This window comes from Carassius auratus, unplaced genomic scaffold, assembly GCF_003368295.1.
Source record: "Carassius auratus strain Wakin unplaced genomic scaffold, ASM336829v1 scaf_tig00013688, whole genome shotgun sequence".
In the NCBI taxonomy this organism is placed as follows: Eukaryota; Metazoa; Chordata; class Actinopteri; order Cypriniformes; family Cyprinidae; genus Carassius; species Carassius auratus.
The window spans coordinates 88,420-106,742 of record NW_020524428.1 but is presented as its reverse complement, the minus strand read 5'-3'; the positions used below and the strand labels follow the sequence as shown (position 1 = coordinate 106,742).

The following is an 18,323-nucleotide window of genomic DNA, read 5'->3' as shown; positions in this document are numbered from 1 at the left end:
ATCAACCACCAGACCGTTAATAACCCTCCTGTCAAACTTGTTTATCATTGGCTTAATACATTTAGTTTCTGAGGGATTTGAACCCACATCCTTTTGATCGAGAGGTCGTCCGTATCTGTCTAATCAACCACCAGACTGTTAATAACCCTCCTGCAAAACTCTTTTATTATCAGCTTAATACTTTTAGTTTCTGAGGGATTTGAACCCACAACATTCCGATTGGGCGCTCGTTTGTATCTGTCTAATCAACCACCAGACCGTTAATAACCCTCCTGTCAAACTTGTTTATCATTGGCTTAATACATTTAGTTTCTGAGGGATTTGAACCCACATCCTTCTGATCGAGCGCTTGTCCGTATCTGTCTAATCAACCACCAGATTGTTAATAACCATCCTGTCAAACTTGTTTATCATTGGCTTAATACTTTTAGTTTCTGAGGGATTTTAACCCACAACCTTCTGATCGAGCGCTTGTCTGTATCTGTCTAATCAACCATCAGACCGTTAATAACCATCCTGTCAAACTTGTTTATCATTGGCTTAACACTTTTAGTTTCTGAGGGATTTGAACCCACAACCTTCCGATCGAGCGCTCGTCCGTATCTGTCTAATCAACCACCAGATTGTTAATAACCATCCTGTCAAACTTGTTTATCTTTGGCTTAATACATTTAGTTTCTGAGGGATTTGAACCCACATCCTTCTGATCGAGCGCTTGTCCGTATCTGTCTAATCAACCATCAGACCATTAATAACCCTCCTGTCAAACTTGTTTATCATTGGCTTAATACATTTAGTTTCTGAGGGATTTGAACCCACATCCTTCTGATCGAGCGCTTGTCCGTATCTGTCTAATCAACCATCAGACCGTTAATAACCCTCCTGTCAAACTTGTTTATCATTGGCTTAATACTTTTAGTTTCTGAGGGATTTGAACCCACAACCTTCCAATCGAGAGGTCGTCCGTATCTGTCTAATCAACCACCAGACTGTTAATAACCCTCCTGCAAAACTCTTTTATTATCAGCTTAATACTTTTAGTTTCTGAGGGATTTGAACCCACAACATTCCGATTGGGCGCTCGTTTGTATCTGTCTAATCAACCACCAGACCGTTAATAACCCTCCTGTCAAACTTGTTTATCATTGGCTTAATACATTTAGTTTCTGAGGGATTTGAACCCACATCCTTTTGATCGAGAGGTCGTCCGTATCTGTCTAATCAACCACCAGACTGTTAATAACCCTCCTGCAAAACTCTTTTATTATCAGCTTAATACTTTTAGTTTCTGAGGGATTTGAACCCACAACATTCCGATTGGGCGCTCGTTTGTATCTGTCTAATCAACCACCAGACCGTTAATAACCCTCCTGTCAAACTTGTTTATCATTGGCTTAATACATTTAGTTTCTGAGGGATTTGAACCCACATCCTTCTGATCGAGCGCTTGTCCGTATCTGTCTAATCAACCATCAGACCGTTAATAACCCTCCTGTCAAACTTGTTTATCATTGGCTTAATACTTTTAGTTTCTGAGGGATTTGAACCCACAACCTTCCAATCGAGAGCTCGTCCGTATCTGTCTAATCAACCACCAGATTGTTAATAACCATCCTGTCAAACTTGTTTATCATTGGCTTAATACTTTTAGTTTCTGAGGGATTTTAACCCACAACCTTCTGATCGAGCGCTTGTCTGTATCTGTCTAATCAACCATCAGACCGTTAATAACCATCCTGTCAAACTTGTTTATCATTGGCTTAACACTTTTAGTTTCTGAGGGATTTGAACCCACAACCTTCCGATCGAGCGCTCGTCCGTATCTGTCTAATCAACCACCAGACTGTTAATAACCCTCCTGCAAAACTCTTTTATTATCAGCTTAATACTTTTAGTTTCTGAGGGATTTGAACCCACAACTTTCCGATCGAGAGCTCGTCTTTATCTGTCTAATCAACCAGGGATTTGAACCCACAACCTTCCCGCAATCATCAAGAAGAGCCAAAATAAAGTGAACTGAGGTTAACTGGGAATTGAGAAATGGCTAGTGACTCTGATCTGGAATGAGTTTATTGTGAACTCACCCACGCATTTGACGCCGGTGAAGTCGAGGTTGTAACCGAAGGGACACTCGCAGCGGAACGAGCCATCCGTGTTGATGCACAGGCCATTGCTGCAGATGCCCGGGTTTTCCACACACTCGTTCATGTCTGTGGAGCCAAACGAGACATTAGTACCGGAGATTGTGGGAAGGTGAAGTGCTTTAGTTGACAGAATTTAACAGGTTTTCTCACCTTCTCGTCCTTCTGGTCTCAGGATGGCCTCGTGACCGTAGGGACACAACGTGTGGAATGCAGCTGCGGGAGAAAAACACTCAAAAATGACTGGGAGACAAGAGTCTGATTTCTAAAAAATTATTAAAAAGTAAGTTTGACATCCTTAAATATTAATCTAAATTATATAAAACATTATTAAATGATTCAGTTTTTATTAGAATATATTATGAATAATAAAATAGAAATAATAAAAGATAGAAAGGATTTATTAATTAAATCAACTTTCTGCTAAATTCAATAATCAAAATTAATCTTACAAAATGTTGTTCTCACATCCTGAACGATTTAATAACTAAATATCTAAAAAATATATATATCATTTGAATTTAAATTAAATGGTTAAAATAACCAAATAACTATTTATGATTTATTTTATAAAAAAATGTAATTAACTTTTTTTTCTCCATGATACGATCAGCATTAAAATACTATTTATTTAATAAAAACTATAATAATCTAAATTATGTAAAACATTTTTATGAAATTATTACTTTTTTATTAAAATATATTATGAAAAATAAATGTAATATTTAATTTAGTATTTAAACTAAATTAGAAATTATAATGACAACAAATCAAAATTCGAAAATGAGATTTATATATCATCCGAAAGCTGAATAAATAATATTTCCCTTGATATATGGTTTATTAGGATCAGACAATATTTGGCCGAGATACAACTATTTGAAAATCTGGAATCTGAGGGTGCAAAAAAAAAAATTAAGAAATTTACCTTTAAAGTTGTCCAAATGAAATCTTAGCAATGCATATTACAAAACAAAAATGAAGTTTTGATATATTTACGGTAGGAAATTTACTAAATATCCTCATGGAACATGATCTTTACTTAACATCCTAATGATTTTTGGCATAAAAGAAAAATCAATAATTTTGACCCATACAATTTTTTCTTTTTTTACTATTGCTACAAAAATACAATATAATTATATATATATATATATATATATATATATATATATATATATATATATATATATATATATATATATATATATATATATATATATAATTAAATCAACTAATTTGTTCTTACAACATTTATGTTTATCCCTATATCTTTTAAATAAAATATATAATAAAAAAACAAATCTGAATACATCTTAGAAGTGGAAATATGTGTTCAGATCCTTCAATAGCATTAAATAATTCATGTTTACTTTCTATAATACTAACTCATACGTTTATTCCCATTTAAATGTATCTAACGTTTCCTTCTAGAGAAACTGACTGTATTTGGCTGCTGTTGGACACAAGTGCTGATGTGTGGAGCTGTATATTGATGAGTGACTGACCCTCGGTCTCTCGTGGACACAGTTCGCAGGGGTCGCCCCATCCCTCGCCCGGCAGCAGACTGCAGCAGCACTTGGCTTTGGTGGTGTTCAGAGGTTTGGGGATGGAGCACTTGCCCGCCTCGAAGCGTGTGAAGCAGAAGCTCTCGCGTGTGTCTGACCACAAAAACACGTGAGCAGAAAACACTCAGACACTGCACTTCACTGAACGCCCATGTGAGAAATCATGAAGGTTTATATTGTTTTTCTACCTCTTTCTTTACATACATAAAATATTAGTTATAAATTACAACACTGTATAAAGAACTTATATAAATGTATTATAAATTAAAAAGTATTTTATGTAACATAAATTCATGCTTAATACAACCAATGAAACACTGTATATAATCTAATGCAATTGCAAAATATCAGTATTTAGACTAATTTATATTTAAGAATAATTGCTTAATTTATACATTCGCACAAAACATTGACAACATGTTATATAAAATATATGAAAGATTATTACTCTATAAAAAATATGCATACATATACTTTTGTTTGACATACTAAAGATATTATATACTTAAGATATTAAAATCTTAATTGTATAAAACATTTCATTAAATTAAATGGTCAAAATTAAATTATTAAATGTTTATTAAATTCAGTGGTCAAAATTAAAATGACTAGTAACATGAAACACTTTTAAACGACAAATTGAACGATACATAAAAATTACTAGGTTTTTAAATAAAAATTGGAATGAGTTATTAATTGTATAAAACAATTTTTATTAAATAATTATATTTTTTTGTTTAATTAAACTATGTAAATTACAATGGCTAAATTGATATACAAATGAAAACAGTTTACTGTTAACTCCATTGTTATATAACATTATTTATTAATTAACTGATCAAAATTAAAACTAATAAATGTAATGTAAATTATTTATTCATGAAAAGTTTATTAAATGTATGAAACTGTAATCCTGTTTATAAATATTTAATCTTTTAATAAATTTAATTAAATTTAGTTTAATAAAAAAACATGCTAAATATATAATAAAAAAAACAATTATGTCTGATTCCATTAAAAATATAAATATAAAAATATAAATATAGATATTTAAACAAATGGATAATTATAAACATATTTTATTTATGAATGTAATACAACTAATTATACATGACTTTACTAACAAACAAAAGTTAGAAATGGCAAACATAAAAACAGAATTTAGCGCGATTAATTATTCACATGAAACAGATTTTATTAAATTATTAATTTGCTTGTTGAATTTAAATGAACAAAAATAAAATTACAAAATGTTTTCATAAAAGTTAGAACAATTTATTAATTATGAAACTTTTTTCATATTTTTTATAAAATAAAAATATGTCAATATTTAATAACAAATTAATATATATATAATATATATATATATATATATATATATATATAAAAGATACAACAACATTACAATGATTCAATACACAGATTAATGCAGTAAAAATCTGCTGTTGCACACAGATCTACTTCATAAAGTGGTTCACCTAAAATAATAAATAAAATAAGATTAATATTCACCGAAGCAGCGGCGGCCGTTGTCTGAAAGCACGAAGCCAGGCGGACAGAGACACTGGAAGCTGCCCGGGGTGTTTTTACACAAGCCAAACTGACAGATGTTGGGCTCCACGCTGCACTCGTTGATATCTGTTGCGGACAAACAGGTCAGAGCGTGTGGAAGTACACAGGGATTCAAGTTTAACGGCGCTATGAAGGATTTCCGTCAGTTTCTAAAGACTTTTGTGAATTCTGCTGTTTGACGAATCAATTTGATGAATGATTCAGTGATAAAATAAGTGACTTGCCGCCATCTGCTGGTGGATTTAGTTAAATGTTTAACACATTACAATCAGGAGTGCTTGTTCTGCTAATTTAAAAATATAATATTGATCAGAATTTTTTTATTATAGATGAGAAAGTGCACCTACATTTCTAAATTAGGAGAACAAGTGCTTCTGACTGAAATTATGTGTTAAAAATGAAACTAAATCCACCAGCAGGTGGCAGCAAGTCACTGATTTGATCTTTGAATCATTCATTCAATTGATTCATTCGAACGGCTGAATCATTCAGGAATGAAGCAAGTGACTCTCTTTATGAACTGATGGAAATCCTTAATCATGACAAAATGCTCAAACTTGCTCAAAAGTCTGCCATCAGAACGATTATTTCTTAATTTCTTATGCTAATCAAGGCTGCATTTATTCATTCAAAAATACGGGGAACAAATAATATTGTGAAATATTATGATGATGTAAAATAACACTTTATTCTGTGACACAAAGCTTCATTTTATTATTTATTATTTGATAAATGTAATGTTTATAAAGCTATTTGTTATTATTATTATTATTATTATTCATCAAATGATTCTGAAAAAAGTATTGCGACATTGATAATTCTAAAGGATCACATGACACTTTACACTGGAGAAATTCGGCATTGCATCACAGAAATAAATTAAGTTTTAAAGGATATTTAAATATAAACCAGTATTTTATATTGTAATAACATTTAGCAAGATTAATTTATTTTTACTCTATTTTTAATCAAATAAATGCACCCTTTATGAGCAGAAGAGACTTCTTTAATCTGCTGATGCCAGACTTGCACTGAACTCTTACCCACACACTTGTCGTTCTGCACCTCGTATCCGGGCGGACAGATGCAGCGGAACGAGCCGTCCAGGTTCTGACAGGTCCCCGGCTGACAGGCTCCCGGCAGCGTCACACACTCGTTAATATCTGACACAACGACACACACCTCACATTATACTGTCTACACCACATCACACTGACACTGCAGCTGACGCACTACATAGCACACTACACTACAGACAACACAGCAATCGGAAAAATGTTGTTTAACCTGTTAACTGACACTCACATTGATGTGATGCAATGTCTGAATTTTTGAGATTTTATGTTTTCAAGGCATATATAATTTCTGATGATTTCTAAAGGCAACAAAAGAAGACTTTTTTTTGACAAATGTCAGAACTCCTGTCGTTTTCCTACAGCATTTTTAACAAATAAGATTGGTACAATATCTATTTAGGAGTCTTAGACCTTTCCAATGATATATAGTTTGTCATGATTAGATTAGGATTTAATTGTAATATAGTAAACGTAGAGGGCCCACCGAGGGGCCAAGTGGCAGTTAACAGGTTAAATTATGAAAAACGGCAGCTTTTATAACAGGATATGTTTTTTAAAAAATGTAAGCAGTGTTTGGCACACAAATGTATCTAAAAAAATAGTGTTTAACTTAATGTTTATCCATTATATAAAATAAATAATATGTATATATTATATAAATATATAATAAAATATAATGGTTGAATTATATTTACACATTCTTTAAAATACATTAAAAACTATTAATATAAAATCTATTCTATGTAAAATATGTATACATTTCATTTGTAAAACATAAATTCATGCTAAATATGACTAATAAAACACCCTGCTATCTAATTATGTTGCAAAATATTGATACATTTAATCTTTATAAAGCTATTTTTAATTCATATTTTATATTTAATTAATATTTATACATACCTATTTTTCGTTGTATTATTTACACTAGATGCAAATAATAAAACGCCCTACATTATCCAATTATCACACACACACACACACACACGCACACACACACACACACACACACACACACACACACACACACACACACACACACACACACACACACACACACACACACACACACACACACACACACATATATATATACACACATATATTCATACATTATCAATGTTTAAGCAAATTAATGTTTTATTTAAAAATTTATACTAGGTATAAAATAGAATAATATTTATTAATGGCTATATAAGATATATTAAATATAATAAGATATATTAAAACTATTTGCAGTATTTATAAGTTAGCAATTAAATTTGTACAATATTTTCTGCAAGTACAACTATAAAAACATGCTACAGGTATCAAATGTACATAATAAATATGTGTATTGCTAACAAACAAAAAAATCATGGGGACTGTTATTTTATGAGTGTGATTACTCTTATCTTTGCTATCGTATCGTATCGTATCGTATCGTATATTTGCTAATTCAGTGTCTGATGTGTTTCTGAACTAGTTCTGAGTTTTCTCTGGAGATCTGCACTCTCTGAATCAATCGTATGGATGTTGAGGTGTTTAATTATCTCTCTGGATGCACTGGAAGGCCATGTTGATCAATAGAGAGGTTTCAGGGATCTCCAGTGAGGATTGTAAAGGGTTAACACACTACAGGAGTGGACTGATGATCTATACAGAAACAGACAATGGGTTGATGAGCCGGTTTACGATCAGCGAGTCTCACCAACACAGTTCTTGCCGTCCGGAGTCAGGTTATACCCGTCCAGACACAGACACCTGAAGGAGCCCATGCTGTTGATGCACTGGCCGTTCCTGCACACCTGACTGGAGTGAACGCTGCACTCGTCGATATCTGAACACGAACACATCACACTATTAACCCCAAACAACCATAAACCTCCTCTGCTTTCACTGTGACAACAAAAAGTCTGACATTCAACCTACAGAATCAGTAAGATTTTCAAAAAACATCCAAAATAATAAGCCAGGAGTATTAGCCTACATTTCATTTTCATTACTGCGTTATCTCTGCACATACATTTTTGCTCTCATTTAGCATAACATTTCATTTCAAAAGATTAATACCCTACATTTTGCTGATGCAAAAACATTTACTTTGACGCACTTTAAGGGACATTTTATATTAAAAAGGCAAAATGCATTTCTTTAATTAAATAACAAACTGTAAAACAGACTTTAATTATGAAATTGCATAAAATTAACACTTTGAAAACCACATTAAAACAAGAATATAAGCATCTTCTGTGGGATTTATATTATTGCTGACATGCAAATCTATTCATATATTCAAGATATTTGAATGTTAGACATTAAATGGCTAATTATTATTTTAAACACGATATAAAAAGCCTAAAATACAAGTTAAATGGTAAAGTTTCATTCTAAATTTCAGACAATTCAACATCTCAGTCTTTATTGCTGAGCATATGCAAATTTATTTACACCATTAAATGGTTAATTATACATTTCAAAGGTTTAACTGGTTAAAGTCACAATACGAAATTTTTTTAATGTATCAAGTTTCGTTCTAAAGAAATGAAAGGAAACGTTGATGATAATAAGCTATTTTTTATTATATAAAGTAGTTAATTATGCATTTAAAGGAGTTTAAATAGTTAAAATCAGGACACAAAAAGTTTAAAATACATTAAAATTGTAAAATTGTATTCTGATTTAATAAAAGGAAACATGTTTGCCTTTACTGCTGATAATATGCATTATTTAAAGAGTTAAATTGTTAATTATGTATTTAAAGAATTTACATAGTAAATGTCACTATTCAAAATAAATGTATTTTATGTGCATTTTAAAATGTAAAATGTCAGTTTGCTTATTTACTAATAAATTAATATTAATACTAATATTAATATTAATTTGTTAGTTAAAATCTAAATGGTTAAAATCACAAAACAAAATGTAAAACAAATTCCCTTTCCTTTAATCTAATTGAAACTTTAAAATGTAAAGAAATTATTTAAAACTTTTTATTATGTGATTTTAACCATTTCAACTCTTTAAATACATAATTAACCATGCAATATTGTAAATAAATTTACATATTATCGAAACTTTTAAATGTAAAGAAATTATTTAAAACTTTTTAATATGTGATTTATAACCATTTCAACTCTTTAAATGCATAATTAACCATGTAATATTGTAAATAAATTTACATATTATCAGCATTAAAGATTAAAGTCTTTCCTTTCCTTTAATAAAAATCAAGCTTTACAATTTTACTATTTATTTGAAACCTTTTTGTTATGTGATTTTAACCATTTAAACTCATAAATTTATAGTTAATTTAATATCATAAAGAAATGTGTAATCACAAGGAAACTTTGTAATTAGACAACTTATTTTAAACTATTTCAAACTCATACAACAATACGCAATTAATGCTGATAATAAACACATATTAAATGGTTAATTATTTATTTAAAGAGTTGAATGGTTAAAATCACATTAAAAAAAGTTTTAAATCAATTTTAAAACTGTAAAGTTTCACCCTGATTAAAGAAAAGGGAATAATTTAACACATAATCAGATTTCTTTGCGATATTAAAGGGTTAATTATTTTTTAAAAGGGATACATAGTTAAAAACCCTAGAAAAAGATTAAAATACATTTTAAAATGAATCTTTTATTCTGATTAAAGGAAAAAAGGAATAATATAACACGTAATCAGATTTTTTCCGCGATATTAAATGGTTAATTATGTATTTAAAGAGTAAAATGGTTAAAATCACACTAGAAAAAGTTTTATATAAATTTTATAATCAAAGTTTTATTCTGATTAAATTAAAAAAGAATAATTTAACACAATCAGATTTATTTGCGATATTAAATGGTTAATTATTCATTTAAAGAGTTAAATGGTTAAAATCTCACTATAAAAGTTTTTAATCAATTTTAAAATTAATGTTTTATTCTGATTAAAGGAAAAAAGGAATAATATAACACGTAATCAGATTATGGAAACATATTATCTCTGTATAAATCCAACAGGCTCTTTTTTGTCAATCGATAATTTTTCCACGATATTAAATGGTTAATTATGTATTTAAAGAGTAAAATGCTTAAAATAATACTAGAAAAGTTTCAAATCAATTTTAAAATATTTATGTTTTATTCTGATTAAAGGAAAAATGAATAATTTAACATAATCAGATTTCTTTGTGATATTAAATGGTTAATTATTTATTTAAAAATTTAAATGGTTAAAATCACACTAGAAAAAGTTTTATATCAATTTTAAAACTGTAAAGTTTTATTATGATTAAAAGAAAAAGGAATAAATTAACACGTAATCAGATTATGGAAACATATTATCTCTGTATAAATCCAACAGGCTCTTTTTTGTCAATCTAAAAAGCGTACAGAAGCTGTAGTAGTTGAACTGAATCTGTCTTACCCATGCAGTCGTTGTTGTGCGTCAGCTCGAAGCCGGGGAAGCACAGGCAGTTGTAGGAGCCCACAGTGTTTTTACAGGTACCATTTCCACACGGCTGTCTGTCGCACTCGTCGATATCTGCCAGACACAACGAGAGACAGCCGATCACACGCCAGACTCGCCTCAGAGCGTCTGACACCACAGAAACCACACAGACACTCACCCATGCACATGGTCAGGTCCGGCGTGGTCTTGAAGCCGTTGTGGCACAGACAGCGGAAACTGCCCTGAGTGTCGATGCACTCGCCGTGACTGCAGACGTTCGGGATCTCCTGACACTCGTTACGGTCTGACACAACACCAGAACAACGACAAGATCCCATCAAACTCACAGCTCTTTACTGGAGAACAGTCTGTGCTTCGTAACAAATCTGATGAAGATGTGGATAAACATCTCTGACAGCAAGAAGTTAGGACAGTTTTGCAGGAACGAATGCACAAAAAAAGTGTGTTCTATGGAAGCATATGGGTAGCAATATTCAATTTGGGATGTAATATGCAAAATGGCAATGCATTTCTGTATTCACATTTACATTTTCCAATACATTTGTGCAACGTTTGGTGCAAAATGAAAATGAAATTACATAATTTTTATTTGCCATTTCATACACTAGTTTTAATATGTCAAATGAATACTAATTTTAATGCTTTATAAGTTGCAAAATTAAAATTAAAATGTATTACAGAAATGATTAGATATGTCTAACATGTTCAAGCAAAAACTGTGGCAAAATTATCATTTAAATGCTATTTTTCTTAATTGCATGAACCCTCAATCACTGCGTGAACAAGGCGGGGCTTGCAGAAGGTCAGAGACTCAAATCTCAAGAAGAGGATTTAAGTGAGAGAACATGGACAAGACAGTTGGTCCGTCTACGTTTTGATCATTTCGGTTTATGGCTTCAATGTTTCATTTTGCATATTACATTCCAAATTAAATATTGCTACCCATATGGTTCCATAATGTTCAACTAAAGTGATCATGAAAATCAGCCACATTAGTTCCATTGGTTTTTGAAGGCGAATACCTTAATATATATATATATGGATCATTCCTGTTATACAGTGACTTTTATGTCCCAATGATTTATTTAATCACATTTTTTCTGAAATGAGTCTAGGGATAATAGAAATTACAAATACTATTATGTCCATGGTGCAAAGTAATCAACTTCAACAATAAATATAAACCATGAAATTATAAAAAAACTCAATTTGTTTTAATTATGTTATAGACTGGGCTAAAGCGCCTCTAATAATACATATAAATCATGTGAAAATATAGTTATTTTCAGTTATTTTTCTTTAATTATCATGTCCCTAAAGTCATTTTCCACCCTGTTAGTACATACTTTCTCGCCTTCCAAAACCGACTGCAATTTCATTGCAACCATTTCCTAGAAGTGACATAATTTATCTTTCCAACTGGAATTCAAACTGAGATAAGCTTCAACTTTTTTCTTTGTTTTTGAAATGTTATCCTGCTTGTCCCGCCCTAAAAGTTCCACCCTGTTAGGATGGATTATGGAGAATGTTTGTCCTATCAAAAACGATTTAAAAACAAATCTGACATAGTTATAAAAGTTCTGTTAATCTGTAGAAGGTTAGCTAGCTAAATGTTGTTCACTCAATCAGCTATGGCTAATTGAGCTCAAAATTTTCCACCCTGTTAGATTCCACCCTGTTAGGTCTATAAACTTAACGGGGTGGATTGTGCAAGTAACAGGGTGGAAATTCTACTAGAATAAATAGGTGGATTAGTTTCTGAAGAAATGTCATTTAAAAAATACATAGACATAATTTAAGGAGTCATTGTGGCTTTCAGTCTTCAGTTTTTCTTTCAGTCTCAATTTAAGAAAAAAAAGTTAATTAATATTTTTACATTCAATTATTGTTGCCACAATGATTAGAGAATGTACACCAGCATCGCTTTGAAATATATACGACCAAATGCAACCAAATATATACAAATAATACAACCAAAACCATGTTAATTATGTAAACGCTACAGATGTTTCTAAATGTGGTGCATTTCATTTTGAACCTTATCTGAATAAAAAGTACCGTATTTTCCGGACTGTAAGTCGCACTTTTTTCATAGTTTGGCTGGTCCTACGACTTATAGTCAGGTGCGACTTATTTATCAAAATTAATTTGACATGAACCGAGAGAAATTAACCAATATAAAACATTACCGTCTACAGCCGCTAGAGGGCGCTCTATGCCTCTCTATGCTGCTCTGTGCTACTGTAGTTTACACTGAAGACATAGAGCGCTCTCTCGTGGCTGTAGACGGTAATGTTTTCTCTTGGTTCTTGGTTCTAAATAAATGCGACTTATAGTCCAGTGTGACTTATTTTTTTATTTAGTTTTTTTCTTCGTCATGACATATTTTTGGACTGATGCGACTTATACTCAGGTGCAACTTATAGTCCGAAAAATACGGTAAGTGTGTTTGCATTGAAAATATTGACAGTTGCATTATTTGTTTCGCTTTCAAAACCAATAACTTCATACCAGCACATTCTGCGCCTGCTGAAGTTGAGGAAGTGGTTTTGAGCAGAAAATTGCGCTAATTTTGTGTGCAATTAATTGTAATTTATTTAATGCATTTAATGCAAATGCAGTTTGAGTTTGAATGCCACAACTTCAAAAACTCAAAAACACATCTTTTCTCATTGGTGGACTCACCGAGGCAGGCTCCGCTGGGCGACAGCTTGAAGCCGGCCGAACACTCGCATCGGTAGCTGCCGGGGATGTTGATGCAGTTTGCGTTGCGCTGGCACAGGTTGTCGCCGCTGTTGCACTCGTCGATATCTGTGGCGAACAGACGGTGTTAAGTCAAGAAACACGACTGCGGTCTCCAGTGTGGAGGCAGCAGAGCGCCGTACCTTCACAGATGAGCAGGATGTTGTTGTAGCTGAAGCCCATGGGACACTCGCAGCGGAAACTGCCGATCTGGTTGATGCAGACGCCATTCGTGCAGATTCCTGAGATCTCGCGACACTCGTCGATATCTGAGGAGAGCAAACACAACGCTCCTATGAAAGCGATCATGCAAAGCTTTGTGCTGATGAAGTGAGATGCTCAAGGCGACTCACCGATGGGTTTTCCCGTGTGAATGTCGATGATGAAACCAGGAGACAGGTTTCCACACAACAGCTGGTACTCGGCTGCAGGAGACACAGAGAAACACCAGTCTTAGAAACAAGACCCAAATAAAGACCGCCTAAAATAGTTAGAATTATATATGTATTTTTTTGATAGAGAGAGTTTTTTATGTGATGCAATGCATTTTACATTTTTATGTAACATTTTCATTTTATTTTATTTCATTTTATCAAAAGCTAAGATCCAAATTATTTATTTATTCACACACACACACACACACACACACACACACACACACACACACACACATATATATATATATATATATATATATATATATATATATATATATATATATATATATATATATATATAACTTTAATACATTACATATAGTTTATTGAATTACTTTTATTTATTTATTTCTATTTATATGCATTTTTCTTTTATTCAATGCAAATGGAGATAGAATTTTAATTCCCAACCTTCAGAAAACAAGTCTAATGACAGTTTTTTTTTAATCTGATTTGCACACCCATTAGAAATCAACATTTAAGTAATGACTGCAAAAATTAAAATAAAAAATTTAAAAGATAATGAATATATATCTTCATTATATATATATATATATATATATATATATATATATATATATATATATGTATTGCAACTTGTTTTATACTATTTAATTGTATATTTGTAGTTGCAATACATATATATATATATATATATATATATATATATATATATATATATGTATTGCAACTTGTTTTATACTATTTAATTGTATATTATGCAAGACTAAGCAATGCAAAAGTAGGCTGAAACTGAATGCCACTCAAACACAGAAAACAATGACTGCTTAAAATAATTATATGTATACATTAGCTTAATTTATTTTTTATGCACTGCAATTTACTTTATACTATTTTATTTAACTGTAAGCAAAAGTAGCCAAAATTTGAATGCCACACCCTCAGAAAGCGTCAGATATATTTATTTATATAGTTGTAATTGTATGCACTGCATTGTATTTATTCAAAGCTCTTTGCTCTTGGCATCAGATGTAAACTAAAGAAGGCTGTTATTCTCCTGCACTACATGACTAGCGCGGCGCTAGAGACACTCACACGTGGCCGGCGTGGGACAGGCCTCGCAGGGTCTGTTCCAGGCTTTGCCCACGTTATAGGAGCAGCAGCACATCTTCTTGGTCATGTTGAAGGACAGCTCGTTCTCGCAGGTGTCGTTGAAGTTGCGATAGCACAAGCTCTTTCTCATATCTGTCAAACCAAAGCAGAAAACACCCCGCTGAGCTGCAGAAGCTGTGATTGAGTGGTGACGAAGTCGACGAGCGGCTCTTACCCATGCAGTTGTTTCCTCCGTTGACCTGCATGTATTCGGGCGGACAGACGCAGGTGTAGTTCCCCAGTGTGTTGTAGCAGGTTCCTGGACCACAGATGCCAATGTGTGCCGTGCATTCATCAATATCTGAGAGAATCCAGCAAAAACATCAGCATTCAGACACTCAGAAACTCTTTCGGACAAGCTGAAGTTAACATTTATGCAAGTCTTTATCACAATAATTAAAATGAAATCATGCAAAATAATAAAACAAAAATAGTAAAAAAAAAAAAAAAAAAAAAAAAAAAAATATATATATATATATATATATATATATATATATATACAAAAATTCATAAAATTACACATCATAAACATTCAAATAAAAGTTACAAAAAATTTAAATATTCTAAATATAAAATTTTAATTTAAAGTAAATTAAATTATTAAAATAATATACATTAAAAAACGAATTACTTAAAATACATAAAAATTAAGATATTATTTAAAAAGTAATAAAAAATACATTCATAAAATAAATCAAAGTTAATAAACTATCATAAAATATAAACAATCATAAAAATGCATTCATAAAATCAACTAAGGTTACTAAATAATGAAATTAAGTAAATGTAAAATGTATTTAAAAGTAAGTTTTTAATCCTAAAAAGAACATTTAATTCTTAAAATATTTATAGAAATGAAAATATAAATACTACTGTAATATAAATAAATATATATACACACACATGTATATCAAAACATATATTTTTAGTTTAGTGATACGCATTGCTAAGAACTTAATTTGGACAACTTTACACATGATTTTCTCAAAGTTTAGATTTGTTTTTTTTTAAACCCTTAGATTCCAGATTTTCAAATAGTTGTGTCTTGGCCAAATATTGTGCGATTCCAATAAACCATACATCAATGGAAAGCTTATTTATTTAGATTGCAGATGCTGTAACACTTAAAGCTGGTTTTGTGGTTCATGGTCACACATCTAATTAATGGTTACTAAATAATAAAAATGAACCGATCATAAGGTGAACTCAGATGACCTTCGCAGATGCGCGTCTCCTGGCTGAGGTAGTATCCGGCGGGACACTCGCACTGGAAGCTGCCGAAGGTGTTGACACAGTTTCCCCCCTGACACAGACCGGGCAGCTCCTGGCACTCGTCGATGTCTACGAGCAGGACAGAGAGACAGAGACGGGCGTCATTACACACACAGAACACAGGCGCTGTCCAGCATCATGGTATACGCTCTTACCCTCCAGGAGGACGGTGATGGGATTGGGCCGGAAGCCCTCTCCGCCGGGACACAGGCTTTTGTACTCGGCTGTGAGGAGACACACAGTTTATCATGAATACAAGCAGTCTGTGTTTATATACAGTATATATATGTGTTTGTGTGTGTGTGTGCACTTGAACCGATATCAGAGTGACCAACTGTCATTATAACCATGAGATATTTGCACAAATCATTACTTAATCACAGTAAATGAGACAAAAAATTTTTTTATGTGGTTTTAGTGTAGGTATTGGCCGTTGTTAAATAGCTATTTACCGATATATCTGTATGTTTTTGTTACACTCCACAAGAAACAAAAGTAATTGGGAATAAAAAATTAATCATTATCCAATCTTAATAAGTTATTATATATATATATATATATATATATATATATATATATATATATATTATAATATTTATAAAATGTATTTATCACTGTACCGATATTAGAGTGAACGACTGCCATTATAATGAGATATATGTACAAATCATTATTTAATGACAGTATATAAGACAAAAAATAGCTGGAATTCAAGTTTTATGTGGTTTTAGTGTAGGTATCAGCTAATGTTAAATAACTATTTACCGATATATCGGTATATTTTTGTTACACTCCACAAGAAATGAAAGTAATTGGGAATAAAAAATTAATCATATAATTTTATGCTATCTTAATCATTTAATTTTAAATAACAAATTATAATGTTAATAAAATGTATATATGATTTTATTCAAATTTGAATATGAATAAAAATTCCACTGAGCTATTATGTATTAATTATTAACATTGTACGTATTCTTTTTATTTATATCAATTTTTATTTTATTTTATGTAATTCATACATTTTATTTATACATAAAATAACATTAATTTGTATAATTATATATATATATATATATATATATATATATATATATATATATATATATATATATATATATATATATATATTTATGTTATCAGTGGCCCTTTTGTAAATGCTTGCTGAAATCAATGCCTTTTAATAGACTTGATTTACATTATGAACTTATGTTTCCCAAATTAATTATTTTATGTCATTTAACTGTAACAGAAAATCATTAAAATTTGCAATTTGCTTTTAAATAATTGTACATTATTAGTAAATTAACTAATAAATTAATTGTAATATATTTCACAAATTCAAAATTTTGGATCATTGTAACAGAAAATTATTGAAAATTAGCAATTTGCTTTTGAATAATTTTACATTATTTGATTTTAATGTTTATTAACATTGTTTAATTCTATCAATTAATGTTCATAAGCTGTTTTAATGCGTAAAGCTCACTAGAAATAGACACATTAAACATGCTATTAATATTTCACAAATGATCCGAATCAGCTGCTGCTTATTTTAAAATATCTTTAAGTGAAATTGAAGCTAATATCGCATAAATATATTTCAGCAACTGAATAAAATTGTACATACATGTCTATATATAATCATTATATTTGCCACCCTGCTTGACGTCTACTGCGAATGAACGTGTCACTGTGTGAGTGGTGCTCTGGTGTGTCTGTACTGGAGTTGATGGGCGGGCAGAGTTCGCAGGGGTTCCCCCAGGCTCCGCCCAGCGAGCAGCAGCAGGACGCTCGGGTCACGCCCACCCCGATCTCAGCACTGCAGGAGATGCCTCCATCACCGCGGTCCAGTGTGTCCAGGAAACAGTTCCCCACACGAGTGTCTGCCAGAGAACAGAGGAGACGTTAGATTCAGTGCCGTCGTGATTCGAGCGAGGTCCTGAGACGGGACG

The 18,323-nt window shown here is 31.5% G+C and overlaps 1 protein-coding gene across 1 annotated transcript in view; it reads right to left on the bottom strand.

Annotated features, from left to right (window-relative positions):
• LOC113074100 (fibrillin-2-like) overlaps positions 1-18,323 on the bottom strand; it is a 71,981-nt gene that overhangs the window by 8,370 nt on the left and 45,288 nt on the right. The window contains exons 37-52 of the mRNA XM_026246822.1: positions 18,093-18,254; positions 16,524-16,592; positions 16,312-16,437; positions 15,272-15,397; positions 15,040-15,189; positions 13,900-13,971; positions 13,690-13,815; positions 13,490-13,615; positions 10,962-11,087; positions 10,760-10,876; positions 8,048-8,176; positions 6,325-6,444; positions 5,222-5,347; positions 3,650-3,802; positions 2,295-2,357; positions 2,085-2,210 (exon numbers count right to left, since the gene is read on the bottom strand). Of these exons, the coding sequence (XP_026102607.1) occupies positions 2,085-2,210; positions 2,295-2,357; positions 3,650-3,802; positions 5,222-5,347; positions 6,325-6,444; positions 8,048-8,176; positions 10,760-10,876; positions 10,962-11,087; positions 13,490-13,615; positions 13,690-13,815; positions 13,900-13,971; positions 15,040-15,189; positions 15,272-15,397; positions 16,312-16,437; positions 16,524-16,592; positions 18,093-18,254 (1,917 nt within the window). The remainder of the gene's footprint in view (positions 1-2,084; positions 2,211-2,294; positions 2,358-3,649; positions 3,803-5,221; positions 5,348-6,324; positions 6,445-8,047; positions 8,177-10,759; positions 10,877-10,961; positions 11,088-13,489; positions 13,616-13,689; positions 13,816-13,899; positions 13,972-15,039; positions 15,190-15,271; positions 15,398-16,311; positions 16,438-16,523; positions 16,593-18,092; positions 18,255-18,323) is intronic.